Genomic DNA, 20,253 nt, shown 5'->3' on the forward strand with positions numbered 1-20,253 from the left:
CGCACACACCCATGTCGTTTCGCCATTGACCACTTCGAGTCCGGCTCAGCAGCAGTGAGAAAAAAGCTGTGAGATCACGGGTCCGAGGGAGACCCGTGTCCGAGGCGCGAGGGTGAGGGAGGGTCCTCCTCCACCTGCACGCAGGGGACGGACCCACAGCGGCAGACCTGTGCCCCCGGGGAAGGGAACGTGTGCTCCGCGTCCGTGGGGGTCTGCTTTACCATCTCCAGGACGATTCTGCCGCTGTGTTTCCTTCGCGGCCACCCTGTGCTGGGGTCCCTCCCGGCACTGCTCTGGGCTGTGGGTGCTGAGCTGAGGACCCTCGGCACACACAGCCCACCACAGCCCCGGCCCCCAAGGACTCGGCCGTCACTCGTGTGCTCGCCGGGCCTCGTGGACGCGTCTGAGGATGGTCTGGCTGGGTTAGTGGCGTGGGGGAGGGAGGCGCAGCCCCAGACGCCTCTGAGCGGGCCGGGCTGCTGTCCGGCTTCGACAGCGAGCTGCCTCCTGCGCTCTGTCCACGCGGCCCCTGAGGGGGCGTCTCCCCAGCCCTGACCCCCACCCTTCTCCATCCCGCACTCTGGCCTCCACTGCACCCCGTCCCCAGACCTGCCACTCCAAGTGCCACTCCGCCCGTGTCGCTGAGCGTCCAGCAGTGCCCCCAGGTGTTTGTCCAGTGTCCCGAATGCCCACCTCGTGTCCTGAGTGTCTGCCCAGTGTCCACGCGTGTCCATCCAGTGTCCCAGAGTGTGCTCCGGTGTCCCCCCGGCATCCAGCCCTAGGGGCGACGGGGACAGAAATGTGCTCTGTCACCTATGCGGCCAGTGGGCACTGGGGTGGGCCTTGCTGTGCCCTCTGGCCTCGCAGCTCCACCTCTGCCCCTCGTGGTCCCCAGGGGCTGCCCGCAGGCTGTCCCGGTGCCAGGGGCCCCTTAGTGGGTTTCCATGTCTCACCATGGGGGTGCGGTGTGCGTGAGCTGGGGCTGCCACGCCGTGTCACGCCGTCTGTGGCTGCGTGTCCTGGTACGCACCCAGGAGAGTGCCGGAGTGGCCCTGACGTGCCCCCACTCTTTTGTTCACCCCCCGCGGTGCTGGGGCTCAGGGTGCCCGTCCTGTCTCCCCAGCCTCCGCCATGGGGGAGCTGCACCGCACCGACTCGGCGCTGACGGCCCTGGACGAGGACGTGCTGTGGGAGATGCTGGACGGGCAGCGGCAGCGGCTCGTGTGCAGCGTGTCCCCCAGCCGCCTGACCCCCTACCTGCGGCAGGCGCGCGTGCTGGGCCAGCTGGACGAGGAGGAGGTGCTGTACAGCCCGCAGCTCACCAACACGGCCATGCGCGTGGGTGAGCGCCCGCCGCTCCGCCCCGCTTCCCTCCACGGCCCCTGTGGGTCCTGTGCCCGAGTCCTTCCACGTGACCCTGTTCCCCGTGTCTGTCCGTGTGACTCCCATGTCTGTGACCCCACGTCCATGTCTGTTCTACCCACGTGACTTCCCGTGTCCATTCACGTGTCCGTCCGTGTGACCTCCCAATGCCTGTGTCCATGGCCATCTACGTGACTCTGTGTCCACCCACATGATTCCCTGTGTCCACGTCTCTCTTGCCCCTTGTCCTTGGGTGGAGGTCACCCTCACAGCCTGGTCTCCAGAACCTTCTCTGAGACTCGCTGGCAGTCCATTTGCAGAAGGGCCCTGCGGGGTGCGGGGCTGCCAGTGGCCTCCCGGCCTCTCCTGGTCTGGCCCAGCCCTCCTGGTGCTGGGGCGGGGCGTGCCCATGGCCTGGCCCGGTCAGGGGGTGAGGGGAGCGGGAGCGTCCCCAGGGTGGCCATGGGGCGGGGGTGGGGCAGCTGCCTGTGGGCGTGGCTGCTGGCTGGCCCCTCCCCTGAGCGCCTCCCCCAGGCTGGTTGGAGCTCGGGGTCGCGGGGGCCATGCCCGTGCCATCCACGAAGGACGGCGCCTGCAGAGGCCCCTGTCCCCCGCACCGTGTCACCGGAGGGTCTCCCCAGGGCACCTACTGGACCTGCTGAAGGCGCGCGGGAAGAACGGGGCCATCGCCTTCCTGGAGAGCCTCAAGTTCCACAACCCCGACATCTACACGCTGCTCACGGGGCTGCAGCCCGACGTGGACGGCGGCAGCTTCAGCGGTGAGGCGCGGCACTCGGGGTGTCCCCTGGCCGCGCGAGGAGCCCACCTGGGCGCAACACCGCGGGGGGCGGGGCCAGGGCGGGGGGCGGGGCCAGGGCTGGGGCGGGTCCTGCATGGGCCGGGGGCGGGGCCAGGGCCGGGTCGGGGCCTGTGTGGGCCCGGGGGCGGGGGCGGGGTGGGGCCAGGGCTGGGGCGGGGCCTGCGTGGGCCCGGGGCGGGGCCTGCGTGGGCCGGGGGCGGGGGCGGGGCGGGGCCAGGGCTGGGGCGGGGCCTGCGTGGGCCCGGGGCGGGGCCTGCGTGGGCCGGGGGCGGGGGCGGGGCGGGGCCAGGGCTGGGGCGGGGCCTGCGTGGGCCCGGGGGCGGGGCCAGGCGGGCCTTCGGTGGAGTCGGTGGGCGGGGCCTGAGGCAGGGTTGGGGTTCGAGGCCTGGGGAGGGTCCCGTAGGTGGAGTCTGGGGCGGGGCCTAGGGGGAGAGGCCGGGGGCGGGGCCCTAGGGAAGGAAGGGTCCTTCCAGGTGGGTGGTGATAGGGCCCCTTCCTTTTTATCATTTTGGTTGGGGGGGCCACACCTGGCGATGCTCAGGGCTTACTCCCGGCTCTGCACTCAGGAATTACTCCAAGCAGTGCTTGGGGGACCCTATGGAGTGCTGGGGGTTGAACCTGGGTGGGCCGCGTGCCAGGCGAACCCCTTCCCCCGCCGACCTACGGCTCGGGCCCTGGCCACTTCCCTTTTGAGCAGCCCTGGCTGTCCAGGTGCAGCTGTTAGCCAGGCAGAGGGGGGCTGGGATGTGGCGCAAAGGGTCGGGTACATGCATTGCATCTTCCTTCCAGACCCTGGGCCCCCAAGGCCCACTGTCCCCGAGGGGGTCCCTGCAACCTCCCCCCCGATTTCTGCCACCCCAGGGCTCCCTGCCACCTGTGTCGCCCATATGGCCCCCCAGCATCAACAGCAGGGTCCCCCCAAACCTGAAATTCCAAGCCTCCTACCGCGCTTCCTGCCTGCTCAGCTCCCCCGTCATGCTGATGTCACCGGGCTGTCCCTTTCCCTAGGATGACATTTCCAGCTGTTGACGAGGGGCCCGAGCAGTGGGTGCCCAGACCTTTGTGCTTGAGTCTCCCATCACCCCCAGCACTGAGCCAACTCACCGGCCTGGCTGTCGGGAGACAGCGGGCTCGATGAGACCCAGGACGGATGAGGCGGGCATGGGCGCGAGCGACCTTTGGGCCCCTCCCGCAGGGCTCATGGAGACGTCCAAGCTGACGGAGTGTCTGGCGGGGGCCATCAGCAGCCTGCAGGAGGAGCTGGGCCAGGAGAAGGGGCAGAAGGAGGCCCTGCGGGCGCAGTGCCGGCGGCTCCAGGAGCGCCTGGACCTGGCGGAGGCCCGCGTGCAGGGCCTGAGCCAGCTGGAGGCCGAGCACGACCGCGTGAAGCGGGAGCTCAGCACCCACTTCCACGAGGTGCTGAAGCTCAAGGACCAGCTGCTCGGGCTCTCGCTGCAGCACGGACACGCGCTGCGCGAGAAGGAGCTGGCCAGCTCGCGCTGCCGCCGGCTGCAGGAGGAGGTAGGGCCGCCCACCCGCTGGCCGCCACCCCGGCCGGTCCACCCGTCACCCCAAGGCCCACTGTCCCCGAGGGGGTCCCTGCAACCTCCCCCCCGTGTGGCACTCTGGGTCCTGGCTGTGGAGACTCGGCCATCCCTCCGGCGCGGCCTCTGCAGCCCCCTCTCTCCCAGCCGGCCCCCTCCAGCCCTGCCCCGCCCTCACTCCTTTGTGTTGGGGTCAGTGTCTTGTTGGCCCACAAAGCCTCTCTACACAGCGAGGGTGGTCTTCCCATCTTTAGCATTTGCTTTATTCGTTTTTGTCTACTCAGTGACGTCCTTAACATCTGTTTATTATAGTTTGTTTAGAAACTGTGGTGCCAGGGCCTGGTTGATAGCACAGCGGGGAGGCCGTTTGCCCCGCACATGGCCGACCTGGGTTTGATCCCCAGTATCTGTGTAAAAACACAAAAAAGGAAAAAAGGGAAGGGGCGGCGGCGCTCTGTCTCTCCCGCCGCCCGTGTTCGGTAGTCTCCAGCCGCTTCCCCACCCCGGGGAGGTTGATGGCGATGACGAGAAAGGCGAAGGAAGGAACAGAGCCAGGCTGGTTGGTCTCAATCGCAGTTTATTCCAATCTCCTCTCTATACACTCCCGTCTCCCTCTCTGCTTCTTCCCGAACCCCCTCATACAGCCACCTTAAATCCCCGCCCCCCATCAGGGGCCAGGGCTTACACATAGGTGTGGTCACAATTAATAGGGCAATAGGGGGTAAAGTTCTATCCCTTAGGGGATGCTTCTTCTAGGACAGATTCTCTTTCAGCAGGACACCCACCCAAGAGCGGAATCCCATGGGTGTGTTTCTTCTCTCCTTGTCCAACTAACATATAAGTATTCATATTATTAATCATTTTGTATGGACATAGCAAGAGATGCATTAAGCTTATAGAATTGCTCTCCTGGGGTCATCTTGATCTCAGACTACAGTACTCAGGCCAGATTAGTCTTTCCTATCCCTAGCAGGGTCCTAGTCTCATCGTTGCTTTTGGATCATGACATGTCATGTCCATGACCAAGCTCTTAACATATAGTTAAGCATTAGGCACGTTGGCCAGCCCATCTCGATGCCAGGGTAGCACATAACTCACCGCTTGCCCTGGGTCCGTCCTGTCCCTCGTCGGGACCCTGCTTTTGGGGGTGCTAGGAAGTAAGGGCAGCTGAGGCTTAAGTCAAGAAAGCAGATGCCTGGGAGTGAATAATATCTGAAGCCAATTAAATCCCATGTTGCCAAAGCATATTAACAATTGTCTTTCTTTGTCCATACAAAAAGGACATTGCTTTAAAGTAAACTATTCAAAAGACATAAGAGAGGAGAAAGACAATATTAACTTACAAGACAAGTTCACTGTCCTAGCAAGGTCTGACCTTACAAATTAACAGAGTTTGATTAGGGGAAGAGCTGAATGACTAGTTGGGGAAGGGAGCATAGAAGTGATCATGGATAAGCAAAGGAATGGGAGTGACTTGGGAGCACCTTGATGGGTGTGACTGATATACCTAAGCTCCTAGTGGCCAGGGGAGCAGGACATACCAATGTAGTCTAGAATAGTTTAGAGATTATTACCAGATAAACCCAAACTCTGTGGCAAGGGAGAAAGGACAAACCAATGATATCCTACAGCATCCAATACGGTCTCCCGAGCACGGCAGGAGTGATTCCTGAGTGCAGAACCAGGAGTAACCCCTGAGCATCACCGGGTGTGACTCAAAAAGAAAAAAAAAAATTGTGGTGCCAGAAATTTAACCCAGAATTTCACACATGTGAGACACTGAGCCCTGATTTTTATTTTTATTCTTTGTGTCCAGCTGTGCTCAGGGATTCCCTCTGGCTCTGCACTCAGGGATCACTCCTGAAGGGGCTCGGGGACCAGGTGTCAGGGACCGAACCCCAGTCAGCCACGTGCAAGGCCAGCGCCCTGCCTGAGGTCCTGTCTCTGCAACTCCTTGGCCCTAATTTTAGCTCTTTATTTCAAGTAATTTCAGTCTTCAGGAACCATACACATGGCGGTAGGGCCCCAGGTGCCCTGGTGGCCTGTCTGTCCATCTCCCCGGGCACCCGGACCCTGGCCGGCCGATTTTTCCCTCTCCCAGGTACCCTGGACCCTGGTGAGTCCATCTGTCCGCCTCCCCTCAGCCACCCTTTCTCATCACAGAGGTCCAGGCCCATGTCCAGCTCACGCCACCCCCGCTAGGCACCCATCCATCTCTCTGAGGGACCCTGTGGGGTGCCAGTTTAACAGGCTCAGCTCTTACATTGCACACGGCCGGCCTGGGTTCAAGCCCCAGCAACCCATATGGTCCCAATTGGAGTGTTCTCTGAACACAGAGCCCGGAGTCAGTCCTGAGCCCCACTGGATTGGACCAAACCTCCCCCCCTGCCCCCCGCAAAGGAAAACAGAGAGACCAAGACGCTGGCCCTGCTGTGCTCCCGGTTACTGGGGTCTGTCTCTTCCCCTTTGGGGAGACATACGCAGTAACTGTGGACCTCCGAATGCACATGTACAAGAACACGTCTGCACCAGGCATGCACATACATGAAACACATGGGTGTGCACATGGGCAACATGCATACATAAGTGTGCACACGTGCAGCTGCCCCGGCACCTTGATTTTCTGGGCTGCTTTTGGGCACGCGCCCTCTCCCGGGGCGCCAGGCTGGAGAGGGGCCCGGCTGCAGCTCGAGGGCCACGTTTCTCCTGGGCCTGTGTCCTGCGGGCGCCCTGCCCTCTCGTGCAGCCGGGCAGACGGAGTGTCCAGCCCCCACGACCCCGAGTGTCTGGGTGTCCGTCTGGTGACGGGGAAGGACTCACTGGACTTGGGGGCCTCAGAGGAAAGGGCCGGCAGGGAGGGGCTCCTTGGCCTTTCCTGGACCCTCTGGACCCAGAGCTGAGTCGAGACTGTTGGTGCCGGAGGCCCAGAGGTGGGGCGCCCTTGGGTGCCCTTGGCACCTTCCTACACAGTTGGTTTGTAGGTTTGTGGATTTGGGGCCAGACCCCGGTGCTGGGTCTGAGTCTTGGCTCTGTGCCCAGGGATCACTCCTGGCGGTGCTCGGGGGACTCTGCAGGGCTGGGATCACAGGGGGGCTGGTGGACGCCTGCACCCATATGACCACCCCCGCCCCCCCACCCCCGCACAGCTGTACCTGGCCCAGCAGGAGCTACAGCGCGAGAAGCTCTCCTCCACGTGCGAGCGGGAATTCCGAGAGCGCGCCCTGGGGCTGGGCACAGCGCCCGACGGCCAGGAGGCGTGGGAGGAGAGCAGGAGGCGGCCGGCCCTGACCTTCAGCCTGGTAGGCCCATGGCGATCCCCGTGCTCCCTGCACCCTCCACGCTCTCCACAATCCCCGCACCTGCAGTGCTCCCCATGCTCCCGTGCTCCTCACGGCCCCATGTTCCAGGGTTCCCCCTCCTCCCCGTGCTCCCCGTGCTCCTCACGGCCCCATGTTCCAGGGTTCCCCCTCCTTCCTGTGCTCCCCATGCTCCCCGTGCTCCTCACGGCCCCATGTTCCAGGGTTCCCTCTCCTCCCCGTGCTCCCCATGCTCCCCGTGCTCCTCACGGCCCCATGTTCCAGGGTTCCCCCTCCTCCCCGTGCTCCCCATGCTCCTCGTGCTCCCATGCTCCCGTGCTCCTCACGGCCCCATGTTCCAGGGTTCCCCCTCCTCCCCGTGCTCCCCGTGCTCCTCACGGCCCCATGTTCCAGGGCTCCCCCTCCCCGTGCTCCCCGTGCTCCCCAGCTCCTCACGGCCCCATGTTCCGGTGCTCCCCCTCCTCCCCGTGCTCCCCATGCTCGGGTGCTCCCCGCCTCCCCTGACGGTGACTGGCTCTCCCCAGGTGGAGAAGGACATCCTGGAGCAGAGCCTGGACGAGGCGCTGGAGAGCAAGCAGGAGCTGGTGGACCGCATCCACTCGCTGAGGGCGCGGGCCGTGGCCGCCGAGACGCATCGCAAACAGGTGACAGGGAGGGACGCGCGGCCAGCCCTGCCTCGCCCCCGCCGCTCTCCCGGGCCAGCTGTTACGCTTAGAACCCTCAGCGCTTTGGCCGCCGCCGAGTGAACCGTGCTCGGTCAGGGGTGGGCGCGGCCTGGCACGAGGCCAGCGCAGATTCGCCCCAGCACGCCCACACCCCCCCAGCACTTCAGATGGTCCCCTGAGACCACCAGGAGGGGTCCTTGGGCCAGAGCTAGGAGTCGGCCCTAAGCATCGCCGGGTGTGGCGCAACCCCCCCCAAAAAACAAACAGACAACAGCCAAGAGCAGGGCAGGCTCAGGCCAGCTGCCCCGAGCACACGGAGGGAGCACTCGAGTGCAGGGTGGCTCCTGGGCAGCCGCCCAGCTGACCGCAGCTCGACGCCCGCAGTGCTGGGAGGAGAAGGAGCAGACGCTGCTGCGCTTCCAGAAGGCCCAGGTGGACTGCGAGATCTACCGGGAGCAGGCGAGCACCCTGCAGAGCCAGGTGGCCGAGCTGCAGAAGGAGCGGGACCAGGTGAGCGGGCGTGCTGGGGGGGGGGCGGGCGTGCTGGGGGGGGCGGGTGTGCTGGGGGGATGGGCGTGCTGGGGGGTGTAGGTGTGCTGGGGGGATGGGCGTGCTGTGGGGGGGTGGGCGTGCTCAAGGGTGTGGGTGTGCTGGGGGGGGTGTGGGCGTGCTGGGGGGGTGCGGGCGTGCTGGGGGGGTGCGGGCGTGCTGGGGGGCATGGGTGTGCTGTGGGGTGCGGGTGTGCTTGGGGAGTGCGGTCGTGCTGGGGGGGGTGTGGGGAGGGGGTCTGGAGCAAGAGATGGGCAGCCCCTGCCCTCCCTGGCCACTGAGCAGACCGGGGGCCTCTTCGCGGGTCCACACGGGGTGTCCCAGCCCCCCCACTGCCAGCGCTGGGCTCCTGCTTCTGTCACAAGACGGCTGGGAAAGGGCGTCTGCATGTAAATCATACCCCGGTGGGGTTCCATGTCCAGCTGTGACAGTTACGGTGGCTGCGGGTGGGTGAGCGGGTGGGTGAGAGTGGGGGTGGGGGGGGTGGTGAGCGGGTGTGGGGGGTTGTGTGGGGGGGTGGGAGAGCAGGTGGGTGAGAGTGGGGGTGTGGGGGGTGGTGGTGAGCGGGTGTGGGGGAGAGTGGGTGGGTGAGAGTGGGTGTGTGTGGGGGGGTGGGTGAGAGTGGGTGTGTGTGTGGGGGGATGGGTGAGAGTGGGGGTGTGTGGGGGGTGGGTGAGAGTGGGGGTGTGGGGGCGGGAGGGGGGGAGAGGGGGTGTGGGGGGTGGGAGGGGGGGCGCTGGGCGCAGTGGGCTCGCACCTGCTCTCCTGCCCCTCTGGCCGGGCTCCCGCTAGACAGGCTCAGGCAGCCCGTGTCTGCCATGCTGTGTCCGTGCAGTGTCTGTTCCGTGCCCGTGCCGTGTCCATGTGTGTCCGTGACGGGCCTTGCCACGTCTGTGGACTGTCCCGCAGGCCTACTCTGCGAGGGACGGCGCCCAGCTGGAGATCTCGCAGAGGCTGACGGAGAAGGACGCGCTTCGCCGGCGTGTCTGCGAGCTGAGCCACGAGGTCTGTGAGCTGCGCCAGGAGCTGCGGCGGCTGCGGGCCGAGGCGCCGTGTGGGGTGAGCCCGCCCGGCCCCGAGCTCCCGTGCTGGGCACTCGCGGGGCCCTGGCCTGCTCCGGCTGTGAGGGGGCCTGCGGACTCTGGAGCCCACGCGGTGTGGGGTCCAGAGGGCGCGGACGGGGGGTGGGACAGTGGCGTGGCGGGCGCAGGAACCCGCGTGCTGGGTCGGGGGCCCCTCCCCGCCCCCTGAGCCCTGTGTGGGGGAGGGGAGGAGGAGGAGGCAGGGCGGGCTCTGACAGACCCTGTCCGGCAGGACGCAGGGGGCAGGGAGCCCGGCCCCAGGGGGAAGCAGAGGCTGGTGCGCATGTTCGCCCTCTGCCCTCGCGGTGAGGACGGTGACAGTGACGGGGGCTGTCCCAGCGCCTCCGAGGTACGACCCCCTCACCCCATCAGGGGTCCCGGGCGCGGTGGGCTTTGAGGGGACGCAGGGGGGCGGCCTGTGGGAGCCCGTGTGTCCACCTGTCCCCGTCTCAGCTCTGGTCTGACCTGACTGCCACGTCCAGCCGCAAGCTGGCGTCCAGCTTCTGCTCCAGCAGCCCCCTGCCCCCCAGCCAGCTGTCCCTGTGCAGACGGGGGGCGGACTTCTGGGAGGAGCCCTGGGCCTCCAGGTACCAGCACAGGGCCTCCTGGGCCAGCGAGGGTCTGGGGGAGCGGGTTGGGGTGGGGGTGTGTGTCTGGGTATGGGTCTGTGTCTTGGGTGGGTCTGTGTGTGGGTCTGTGTCTGTGGTGGGTCTGGGGTGGGTCTGTGTCTGGGGTGGGTCTGGGTTCAGGTCTGTGTCTGGGTGCGGGTCTGTGTCTGTGTGTGGGTCTGGGGTGGGTCTGTGTGTGTGTCTGGGTGTGGGTCTGTCTGGGGTGGGTCTGGGTGCGGGTGTGGGTGCAAGCGGGGGCGGCCCCCCTTCCTGTACCGGCAGTGACTTCCCGGAGGTGCAGGAGGCCAACCTGGGAAGCTCCCTGGGCACAAAGGGGGACACAGACCTGGATTATGAGATCGTGGACAGGGCAGGTGAGATCCCGCCCTACTGCCCACGCAGGCCGGACCCCTCCCGCTGGGACACAGCAAGGACGCGGCTCAGCGCGGCCGGAGAGAGCCTGAGTGCCACCGAGGGCGAGGGGGCAGCGGCACCCCGCCCCTGCCCTCTGCCCTCTGCCCTCTGCCCCTCGCCTGGCCTTTCTTCTGCTGCGCTGCTTGCCCGAGTTTCTGCACCTGTCCACTCTCTGCAGTGGCCATGCCCAGTGCTGACCCAGGACACCGTCCTTCTCCGCGTTCACCCCACAGGGCTCCATGACCCCGACACGCAGGCCCGGAGGACGGGCCTGACCCGTGTCTGTCCTACCCCTGGCCTAAGTGCTGCCCCTCCGCGTGCCCCCCACTACCCCGCACACCGGCCTGCAACAGGAGGCGCTTAATGGAGGGTCTCACAGCCGGAACCCCACCGTGAGGTGGTCAGCGCACCAGAGAGGCCCAGCAGGGGCTGTGGCTGCCCTGCCCTCCCACCGTGACCCAGGGGCTAGGCACTGCTGCGTGCTGACATGACAGGAGTGCAGAAACGGGGCCGCGGGAGGGGGCGTGTCCCACGGAGGGGCGTGTCGGGGAGGGCGGGCCCTGAGTGTGGGAAGCCAGTGCCAGATTCTCGGTCCCTCTCCAGAAGAACGTGGCTTCATAGGGCGGGGCAGGGGGGCGTCTGGGGCTAACGGGGCTGGTGTCCATCTCGGTCACCTTCTAGACCTCCCCGAGTCGGAGAGCAGCCTGCAGCCACCGTCCACGGCCCTTGATGCCTCGGCCAGGTGGGCAGCGGGTACCTGTGACCAGCAGGGCGCAGCAGAAGGAAGGTCCTGGTGGAGTGGGGAATGCCACAGTCTACGGGGACGGCACAGTGGTGGGGACAATGCCAGCCTGCTCGGCGCAACGGGGTGGCCCTGCTCTCACACACAGACAGTATACACTCGTGTACACGTGTGCATGCGCACATGGAGACACAGATGTGTGCACACAAACACATAGAAAACCAGACATGTACACAGACATGCGTGCACAAGCACACACTCATGGAGCTGTGCACACAGGCAGGTGCACCTGCACACTGACACATAGAAACACACAGGCACACACACCGAGACACACGTGCTCACATGTACATACATGCACACATGCTCACATGTACAATGCACTCACATGTGCGCACTCACACACATGCACACTCACACATGCACCACTTACGTGCACTTACACGTACATATAGCTCACACGGGCACACCCACTCACCTGGCTCCTCCCTGCAGCAGCACGCAGGTGCGGCGGCGGCGGCCGGCCTGCAAGGCCCCTGCCCACCCCACGGTGCTGGCCTTCCAGGGCCGAGGCCTGCTGGAGCAGATCAGCGTCGTCGGCGGGAACCTCACGGGCATCTTCATCCACCGTGTCACGCCAGGCTCCGCAGCGGACCAGATGGCTCTGCGCCCCGGCACCCAGATCCTGATGGTGACAGGGGCCCTGGGAGGAGGGGGCAAGGGTCCCGGGCTGTGTGAGGGCAGGCAGGGAGGGCGGCCAGGGCAGAGGTGGTGCCGCCCCTGTAGCGGTGGTCACTCTGCTGGACCCCCAGTCACACATCCTGGCACGTGGCCACCCTATGAGCTCAACACAGGGCTAGACAGACCGTGCTACTGTGCCGGGGACGCTGTCACCTGCCCAGCTCTGTCTGTGCTCACCAGCCCCTCTGTGTCACCCCGGTTCTGTGCCACCGCAGGGCCCTCCTTCCATCCCAGCCGGGCCTGGAGGTTCCCAGGTGTCCAGCCTGGTGGTGTTTGGGGGCCTGTGTCCACACGTGGCCAGTCCTCCGGGAGCACGAGAGACGCCTCTTCACAACTAGTCATCAGGCGTCACTCAAACAGCCCAGAGGCTGAGGGGCAGGAGAGCCTAGTGGGCGCTTCCGTGGGGACCCAGGGGGGCCGTGGCATCCAGAGAGCCCCTCACTCCTGTCCTGCCTGGGGCCTCCCCAAGTGATCCCCAAACTGTCAATAGTCCAGAACCAAGAGTGTTCCAGAGCATTCTAGAAAGGTTTTCACGAGTGGAGGCTGGACCGGAGAGAGCACAGCGGGGAGGGTGCTTGCCTGGCACGTGGCCGACGAGGGTCCCATTCCCGGAATCCCTTATGGTCCCCGGAGCCCGCCAGGAGTGAGCCCCGAGCACAGAGCCAGGAGTGAGCCCCGAGCAAGCAGAGGGGCGTGTGGGGCAGGGGTGGGCGGGCCGGAGCCCGGGAAGGCGAGCGCGTGCTGGGCCTGCAGGTGGAGAGCGAAGCTGCCGACCCCGTGTTCAAGGCTGGCCTGGAGGAGACGACGCTGGAGCAGGCGCTGCGCCTCCTCGGGCGCGTGGCGGGCTTCTGCAGGCTGTCCGTGAGGCGCAACACGGACGGTGCGTCCCGGGGCCTCTGCGTGCGCCCGCCCCGCTCCTCCCCGCGCCCGTTCCGGAACCTTCCTGGTGGGCCCCGCCCTGCGCTCACCTGCCACTGCCCTGAGCAGGGTACAAGAAGCTGCTGCAGGAGCTGGAGGCCCGGGCGGTCACCTCGGGGGACTCATTCTACATCCGGGCCAACCTGGCCATAGCGGAGCAGGCGGCCGGAGCACTTCCCGTGCGCTGCAATGACATCCTGCATGTCACCGACACCGTGTTCCAGGGCCGCGCCTGCTGGCACGCCACCCGCGTGGATCCCTACAGCACCCAGGGCTCCGAGCGCGGCACCATCCCCAACTACGCTGGGTGAGTGTGCAGGGCAGGAATTCTAGAACCTTCTAGACCATTCCGGACCTGGGCATCCGGGCTTTGCTAGAAGCTGTTTCAGATGTCCACTCAGGGCTCTCCCCACCCTCGCGAGATGCCCCGTCACCATCCTCGTGAGGTGTTCCCGGGTGACCCGGTTTGTCCCGACTGGGGTCACTGTGGCTGGGCATTGGGTCCCCGCATCACCTCTGGGACCAGGTCCCGGATCCCCCCCCCCCCCCCCCGCCTAGGCAGATGCCACAGTGCGCGGGGCGTCAGCCCCTCTCGCCCCGGGGCTCCCGGGACCAGCGCCCGCGGGCCTGCGGGCGGGGTCAGCAGGGCTCTGTCCTTGCAGGGCCCAGCGGCTGCTGCTCGCCCTGATCCAGGACCTGGCGCAGCAGAGCGGAAGCGCCCGCAAGGTGAGGGGTGCTGGCGGCTGGAGCCGGGAGGCCCCCGCTGGCACCCGGGGGGTGGGCGGGCGGCCCTCTGGGGCCTGCTGACGCCCCCCGCCCCGCAGCCTCCAGGGGGCGCCCAGAAGGTGGTCCGCATCATCAGCGCGGACAGAGCTGAGGTGAGCCCGCCGTGCTCGGCCTTCGATGGGACCCAGCGAGACCCCGGCAGGGCGGAAGGTGAGATGGGGTGGGGGGCTGTGGCCCCTCCTGGCAGCCAGGCCCTGCGGGCGTGGACAGATGGAGTTGGAGGGAGGCCCTTGGCCCAGGCATGGGTGGGGCAGGGGTGAGGGGTGAGGGCCACGGTCCCTCTGTCCACTGTCCCCATTTCTCCTCCTCTGGCCGTGCCCTCGGCCCGTGCAGCCTGGCTGACCCGGGCAGGGCCCTCCTCACGCCTCCCCCTCCGCAGAGGCCCCTGGCGGGCGCTTCTGGACACCAAGCAACCTCACCCTGGCGCCGTACACCCTCGTGCGCCCCCACCGGCCCCACCAGCCAAGGCCGCTGCTGCTCGTGCCCCGGCTGGTGGGCAGGGTCCTGGGCGAGAGGCTGGGCCAGCTCCAGGGCTTCACGAGATGCCCTGCAGGTGAGCCTGTCCCCCCCCCCCCATCAGCTGCACGCCCACCCTCCCCCCGCCCGCCCCGAGCTCTTGCTCACTCCTGGGTGCTCAGAGCTGCTGGCCCGGCCAGGCGCCCCCTCCCCCGTGCCCACCCGCCCCACCCCTCGTCTGGCCGCCATGGACTCCCGGGGTGGTCGCCTGCTGAGGGGGGTGGGGAGCGCTTCCTCCGGAGGTGGCGGTGTGGGCGTGGCCCCGCAGGCCTCGCTGCAGGGTGTGGTGTGGCCGCCAGAGCACCTGAGCCAGGAGGAGTGCGCGACCCTCAGCCAGCGAGGAGAGGTGGTCCTGGAGCGGGGGGCGCCTGGCAGCCCCTGCGGCCTCACCCGCCGAGCCATGGAGGCCCTCATGGAGAAGGTGAGGGGCCCGGGCCAGACTGCACCCCCTGTCGGCGTCCGTCCGTGAGGGCGGGGGGCAGAGGGAGGAGAGCAGCCCCGCCAGGGCGCACAGGGCCCGGCCCTGCCCTCTCCCCGCTTGGGGCCCCTCTGCCCCACGGTGCCACACTAGCTGTCACGTGCCGCAGCCCCGCCTGGCCCCTCCGTCCCGTCAGTGACTGTCCTCCGCCCCCAGAATGTGCACGCCGTCCTGGACGTGGGCGTGGCCAGTGCCCGCGCCCTGCACGGGATGGACATCTTCCCCATCATTCTCCACGTCTCCATCAATGAGAAGGCAGCCAAGAGGCTGAGGTGGGCGCCCGGCCTGTGGCTGGGGGGAGGGGCGGCGCCCCCGGGGCGGGCACCCACCCGCCGCTCTGCTGCAGGAAGGTCCTGCAGAGACTGGGCAGCTGCGAGGAGCAGCTCCTGGAGGCGGCCCGGCAGGAGGAGGGCGAGCTGGACGCGGCTCCCTGCCTGGCCAGCAGCCTGGCCCCCGACGGCTGGGGCGACCTGGACGGCCTGCTGGGCTGCGTGCGCCAGGCCGTGGCCCAGGAGCAGAAGAAGCTGGTGTGGGTCGAGCAAGGCCCTGCTGCCCCCTGGAGACCCCGCTGACGCCTCGGGGGCTGGGCTCTCAGCACCACGCCCCCTCCCCCCTGCAGGTTCCCCAGGACCCTCTCCCTCCCCCTTTTCTGTCCCTCCCTGGGCTCCTCAGAGTCCAAGGTCTGAGCTCCGCTGGGCGCAAACCCACCCAGTTATCCAGGCAGCTCGTGGGCGAGGGGGGCTGACCCTGGGGGTCCCACGGAGCCTCCTATTCACATTCCGGAAGCCCCAAGAGTCTTCTGGAACCCTGGCCCGGCCCTCAGGGCTCCCAGACACCCCTGCCCGGCGCAGACCAGAACCTTCATGTACTTTACTGATGAAAAAGCAGCTCCAAAGGTCCAGCCTGTGGCCTCCTCCTTATGGGCCCCAGGGTGCTGGGCGGCCGGGGGTCCCGGTGAAGGGCGGCCTCTCCCAGGCACAGCGCAGGGTGGGGGCCGGGTGTGGACTCAGGCCCTCCGGGACCCGACACCAAGCGTCACTGGGGGAGCCTCGGGGCCCTGTCCAGGGCTGGGGGAGGCAGTGGGCACCGGCTGGCGGCCCCGGGGGCTGTACGGGCCAGGCTGGGCCAAAGCCGATGGCTGCGCCGACTGCAGAGAGGACCCTCTGGGCCTGCAGCCCACCCGCACCCTGTCCAGTGCCGGGGCCCCGGGAGGGGGCGTCCCGGCCTCGGGGCCCGTCGCTCACAGCCCGTTGTGCAGCGGCTGGCACTGAGGCGAGAGGCGGCTCTCCAGGACGCCCCCGGGGGCGCACACCCAGGGGTCCTGCGTGTCCCACTGCCACTTGCTCAGCTGGGCCTGCAGCAGCCGCAGCACCTCGGCGTAGCCCGGGTCAGCCGCCAGGTTGTGCAGCTCGCGGGGGTCTCGGGCGCGGTCGTAGAGCTCCCAGCGCTCGCGGTAGTAGTAGGCGCGCAGGTCTTTGTACCAGCGGGTGGGCGCGCCGGCCGCCGAGCGGTTGAGCAGGTCCTGGAAGGTGGGCGACACGTACAGGTCCTGGTCCACGGGGAACGGCGCCTGGAAGTGTAGGTTGTGCAGCAGCCGCAGGCGGCCGCGCTGCACGGAGCGCATGGGGTAGGCCATGGTGACCTCGTGGTGGCTCTGGCTGCCGAACACCGTGTCCCAGGGCGGCTCAGCCCGCAGCGCGGGCAGCAGGGAGCGGCCGCTCAGCCGCACGGGCTGGGAGCCGAAGATGGAGTAGCGCGGGTAGGCCACGGAGAACCAGTCCAGCACGGTGGGCGTCAGGTCTGCGGGAGGGCGGCGGGCGGCTCACGCCACAGCTGGGGAGGTGGGCGGCCCCCACCCGCCACCAGCGCCCCTCCCGGAGGTGTGCGGCCCCTGGCACCCCGCCTCCAGCGCCCCCGCCCGGCCCCCAGCGCCCCCGTCCAGAGGTGGGCGGCCCCCAGCGCCCCCGCCCGACCCCCCAGCAGCCCCCCCACCCGCCCCCAGCGCCCCCTCCCGACCCCCAGCGCCCCCCCACCCGCCCGCAGCACCCCCGCCCGGCCCCCAGCGCCCCCCCGCCCCGCCCCCAGCGCCCCCACCTGGAGGTGTGCGCCCCCCCGCCCGGCCCCCAGTGCCCCCCCATCCGCCCGCAGCGCCCCCACCCAGAGGTGTGCGGCCCCCGGCGCCCCCGCCATGCCGTGGCGCGTACCCAGGAGGCTGACGTAGGCCTCGCTGACCTGGCCCCAGCGAGCCCGGTGCTCCGGGGAGGACACCATCAGGGGCTCGGCAGTGCCCGGCCAGTACAGGTTGGTCCTGCCGCTGGGGAAGGGGACCCCGTTGTCGGACGTGAAGATGACCAGGGTGTCGTTCAGGACGCCGGCTCCCTGCAGCTCCCCCAGAACCAGCCCGATGCCTGTGGGGGTGCGGGGCACGGCAGGGAGTGGGGCTCGCGCCTCCCCACACCCCCGGGGCCCCTCCTGCCCGGTGCCACCCGCAGCTATTCCCGTTCCCGTCTCTGCCCCGGGGAGCCAAGAGGACCCCCCAGCCCCGCCCTCCCCAGCCCCCCGCAAATGAAGGAGCCCAGCAGGGAGTGCCTGTCCACTCCAGAGCCCCAGGGGGACCCTTCCTAGCACCCGGTGTCCAGCACCCTGGCCCGCCCCCTCCCCACCTTGGTCCATGCGGCCGATGGTGGTGTACTGGGCGGCCAAGTCAGCGCGGGCAGAAGGGGTGTCGGGGACGAAGTAGGGCACCTGCGGGCAGGGGCAGGGTTGGGGCCTGAGGGACGGGCCCAGCCGGACAGGGGAGAAGGGGTTTCACTAACTAGAAATCTTGTATTTTTTGGCTTTTTGGGTCCCACCCGGCGATTTTCATGGGTGACTCCGGGCTCTGCACTCAGGAGTCACTCCTGGTGGTGCTCAGGGGACCCCATGGAACATCGGGGATCGAACCCAGGCCAGCCCCGTGCAAGGCAAGTGCCCTAAAATAAACCCTTGTTTCTCACTCCACCCCGGTGGTGCTCGGGGACCCTGGGGTGCTGGGGCGCCTGCTTCCGCCCGAGACGTCCCGTTTCTGCTTTTGTGGCGGAAACAGAAGCCAGGCTGCAGCTGCCACGGTCACGCTGCCCACTGGGGGCCGAGGGCCAGCGCCGTGCCCTGCCCTCGGGGGGGCCTACCAGCACATCCTGGGGGTCGTACGTCTGCGGGGTCCAGTCTGGGATGCGCCCCATGCCGCTCGCCCCGTTGCCGAACTTCTCACAGAAGGGCCCGTACTGGGGCTGGGAGTGGCCGCAGCGGTGCGGGTCATGGAAGGCCACGTAGAGGAAGAAGGGCCTGCGTGGGCAGAGGGCGTGGGGGCAGTGCTGAGGGACCGAGCAGCCCTCCCGTTCTCCCCGGGACCGGGGCCCCTGGGACCAGCACTCACTGCTCCCCGAGAACCGAGTCAGTGCTCGGGACGGGAGATGCGTGCCGAACGCGGACCAGACCGAACACCGTGGCCACTTCATGCCTGTACGCAAACCACGACGCCCACAAGGACAGAGGGAGAGAAGGGCTGAGCCCGTCAGAGGCGGGAGGGGTGCTGGGAACACCGGTGGTGGGAAGGGGCACGGTGGAGGGACGGGTGCTCGACCACCGTATGGCTGAAACGTGAAAGTGTGTAGCCTGTAGCTGTTTCTCACCGTGTTTCGTTAAGTTTAAAAAAAAGAAGGTGGAGGGGGGCTGGAGTGATAGCACAGTGGGTAGGGCGCTTGCCTTGCACGCGGCCGACCCGGGTTCGATTCCCAGCATCCCATATGGTCCCCTGAGTACCGCCAGGGGTAATTCCTGAGTGCAGAGCCAGGAGTGACCCCTGAGCATCGCCGGGTGTGACCCGAAAAGCAAAAAAAAAAAAAAAGGAAAGTGGAGTCTGGTGCCCCCTGCCTCAACCCGATGACCTTCAGTTTCTAGAACCTTCTCTCCTCCCACTGCCCGGGATGGGGGAGGGCGGGGGGGGCGGGGCTGGCACCTGTGGTCCTGAGTCTGCAGGAACTGCCGCACCAGCTGCTTCATCCTGGTGATGTTGCGGCCCACCTGCAGGATGGAGCCGTTCTCCTCCGTGTAGGCGAAGTCGAAGGGGTACACGGCCTCCGGCCCCACGTGCTTCTTGCCGATGATGCCTGGAGGTGGGCCCGGGGTCAGCCGCCTGTTCTGCCCAAGCCCCCCGCGGCCCCAGTTCTCTGGCTGGGCCGCCCAGCTGGGAGGGGCTGAGTGCTCCGGGCGGGGGGCCGGGACCCCTCACCTGTGCGGACCCCGGCCTTGCGGAGCAGCAGCGGCAGACTCTGCACCCTCTCGAAGGAGTTGAAGTGGTGGACGTCCTGGTGGAGGCCGTACATGCCGTTCTGATGCTGCGGGTGGACCCGTTTACACTCAGGGGGGCAGCGCCCAGCAGCATTTCTGCCTCTCACCCAGGCCCCATGGGCCCACGGGCAGGAAACACACTGCACAGGAGCCGCCCAGCCCTGCAGCTGCCAGGGCCCAGGGCAGACAGGAACTCGCCTGGCACAAGCTCACGGTCGACAGACCAGGCGAGAGCCCTGATGCCGGCAGCTGCCGCCCGGAAGCAGGCCCAGCACCACCCCTGGCCCAGCAGCAAGGCGCTAAAGGTGCTCCCCGCGGGCCCACGGGCACCTGCCCCGCAGACTGCGGACACCCGTGGCCCTAGGCGCTCACACCCCTGTACACGCACACCTGTGCGTCACTCACACCTGCGCTGCACACACCTGTACCCTGCGGGGTGGAGGGCCCCGCGGACACTGAAGCTGGGGGTGGGGACAGTGTCAGGCTTTGTCTGGGAGCCCGATGTGGGGCATGAAGTGTGTCCAGCTGTGACACCTGGGCGGGCCCTGGCCGCAGCTCACTGCCGGCCTCTCGTGGGAGGCCATGCCGGGCCTCACGCTGGCCTGGCCCCAGGACCCCGCGCCGCGCTCACCTGGGGCAGGCCGGTGAGGAGGCTGGCGCGGCTGGGCGAGCAGCTGCTGACGGACGTGAAGGCATTGCGGAAGGTCAGGCTGCGGCGGGCCAGCGCGTCCAGGTGCGGCGTGCGGATGACGCTGTTGTTGTAGGCGCCGCTCTCGAACCCGCCGTCGTCCGCTGGGCGGGGCAGGGCGGGGACACGCGGCTCAGCGTGGGGCTGGGGCTGGGGCCGGGCCGGACGCCGGGGCTCGTGCCCCGCTCACGCCCCGCGCGCGCTCCAGCCCAGCCCGCTCCGGGCCGGGGGCACCTGCGGGTGCGCGGGGCGGCCGCGCGGATCCGGCCCGCGGCTGGCCAAAGAGGAAGCTGGCGGCCGGCCAGACCTCAGCAGGAAGGAATCAGGCCGCCCCGTGAGCAGCTGGCGCTGCGGGGCGCGGGTGGGGCAGGACCACCGCGGGCGCCCGCCGGGATCCCCGGCCGCCCTGGGGTCTGAGAGGGGGCCCCGGGCCTGCGGCAGGGCCGTCTCCGCGGGGCGCCCCGGCTTCCGGGGTGGCCGGGCGGCGGCGGGAGGGAGGGACGCACTCACCCAGGAGCAGCAGCACGTTCCGGGGGCGCGCCCGGTGCGCGGCGCACAGCGCCAGCGCCAGCAGCAGCGCGCAGCACGGCGGGCCCGCGGGGCGCATGGCGGCGGCTCAGGCCCCGCCCCGCGGCCGGCCCCGCCCCTCCACTTGCACAGACCCCGCCCTCCCGGGGTAGGCCCCGCCCATCAC

At 68.1% G+C, this 20,253-nt stretch overlaps 3 protein-coding genes across 3 annotated transcripts; 2 read left to right on the forward strand and 1 right to left on the reverse strand.

Moving 5' to 3' along the window:
- Nucleotides 1-1,131: 1,131 nt before the first annotated feature.
- Nucleotides 1,132-14,058, forward strand: CARD14 (caspase recruitment domain family member 14). Its single transcript, XM_055131861.1, has 16 exons — nucleotides 1,132-1,342; nucleotides 2,004-2,141; nucleotides 3,378-3,703; nucleotides 6,873-7,025; nucleotides 7,568-7,687; nucleotides 8,093-8,218; nucleotides 9,167-9,311; nucleotides 9,558-9,688; nucleotides 9,793-9,926; nucleotides 10,230-10,321; nucleotides 11,043-11,103; nucleotides 11,602-11,794; nucleotides 12,598-12,724; nucleotides 12,832-13,069; nucleotides 13,425-13,488; nucleotides 13,587-14,058. Exons 1-16 carry the CDS (start codon nucleotides 1,132-1,134, stop codon nucleotides 13,806-13,808), a joined length of 2,481 nt encoding a protein of 826 aa, XP_054987836.1. The 3' UTR covers nucleotides 13,809-14,058.
- Nucleotides 14,059-14,251: 193 nt separating this feature from the next.
- LOC129403553 (caspase recruitment domain-containing protein 14-like) lies at nucleotides 14,252-15,114 on the forward strand. Its single transcript, XM_055132298.1, has 3 exons — nucleotides 14,252-14,485; nucleotides 14,699-14,814; nucleotides 14,889-15,114. Exons 1-3 carry the CDS (start codon nucleotides 14,252-14,254, stop codon nucleotides 15,112-15,114), a joined length of 576 nt encoding a protein of 191 aa, XP_054988273.1.
- A 284-nt stretch (nucleotides 15,115-15,398) lies between these two features.
- SGSH (N-sulfoglucosamine sulfohydrolase) lies at nucleotides 15,399-20,196 on the reverse strand. The gene is made up of 8 exons (XM_055131867.1): nucleotides 20,070-20,196; nucleotides 19,503-19,663; nucleotides 18,813-18,918; nucleotides 18,540-18,690; nucleotides 17,710-17,866; nucleotides 17,206-17,287; nucleotides 16,747-16,950; nucleotides 15,399-16,342 (listed from the first exon to the last, which is right to left on the reverse strand). The coding sequence occupies exons 1-8, from the start codon at nucleotides 20,164-20,166 to the stop codon at nucleotides 15,783-15,785; spliced, it is 1,518 nt and encodes a 505-aa protein (XP_054987842.1). The 5' UTR covers nucleotides 20,167-20,196; the 3' UTR covers nucleotides 15,399-15,782.
- Nucleotides 20,197-20,253: the final 57 nt, after the last annotated feature.

The sequence above is a fragment of the Sorex araneus genome, chromosome 3 (assembly GCF_027595985.1).
Source record: "Sorex araneus isolate mSorAra2 chromosome 3, mSorAra2.pri, whole genome shotgun sequence".
Taxonomy (NCBI): domain Eukaryota; kingdom Metazoa; phylum Chordata; class Mammalia; order Eulipotyphla; family Soricidae; genus Sorex; species Sorex araneus.

What these genes read in the sequence shown, in the direction of transcription:
- CARD14 (XM_055131861.1), top strand. Translation starts at nt 1,132, where the DNA reads ATGGGGGAGCTGCACCGCACCGACTCGGCGCTGACGGCCCTGGACGAG. An exon ending in TGCAGAAGGAGCGGGACCAG is followed by an intron (nt 8,219 to 9,166) that starts GTGAGCGGGCGT and finishes ACTGTCCCGCAG; the next exon opens with GCCTACTCTGCGAGGGACGG. An exon ending in GCTGCGGGCCGAGGCGCCGT is followed by an intron (nt 9,312 to 9,557) that starts GTGGGGTGAGCC and finishes GGGCTCTGACAG; the next exon opens with ACCCTGTCCGGCAGGACGCA.
- LOC129403553 (XM_055132298.1), top strand. Translation starts at nt 14,252, where the DNA reads ATGGACTCCCGGGGTGGTCGCCTGCTGAGGGGGGTGGGGAGCGCTTCC. An exon ending in TGGAGGCCCTCATGGAGAAG is followed by an intron (nt 14,486 to 14,698) that starts GTGAGGGGCCCG and finishes CTCCGCCCCCAG; the next exon opens with AATGTGCACGCCGTCCTGGA. An exon ending in AAGGCAGCCAAGAGGCTGAG is followed by an intron (nt 14,815 to 14,888) that starts GTGGGCGCCCGG and finishes GCTCTGCTGCAG; the next exon opens with GAAGGTCCTGCAGAGACTGG.
- SGSH (XM_055131867.1), bottom strand. Translation starts at nt 20,166, where the DNA reads ATGCGCCCCGCGGGCCCGCCGTGCTGCGCGCTGCTGCTGGCGCTGGCG. An exon ending in CAAGGCCGGGGTCCGCACAG is followed by an intron (nt 18,691 to 18,812) that starts GTGAGGGGTCCC and finishes GCCCACCTCCAG; the next exon opens with GCATCATCGGCAAGAAGCAC. An exon ending in GGCCTACGTCAGCCTCCTGG is followed by an intron (nt 16,343 to 16,746) that starts GTACGCGCCACG and finishes GCCCTCCCGCAG; the next exon opens with ACCTGACGCCCACCGTGCTG.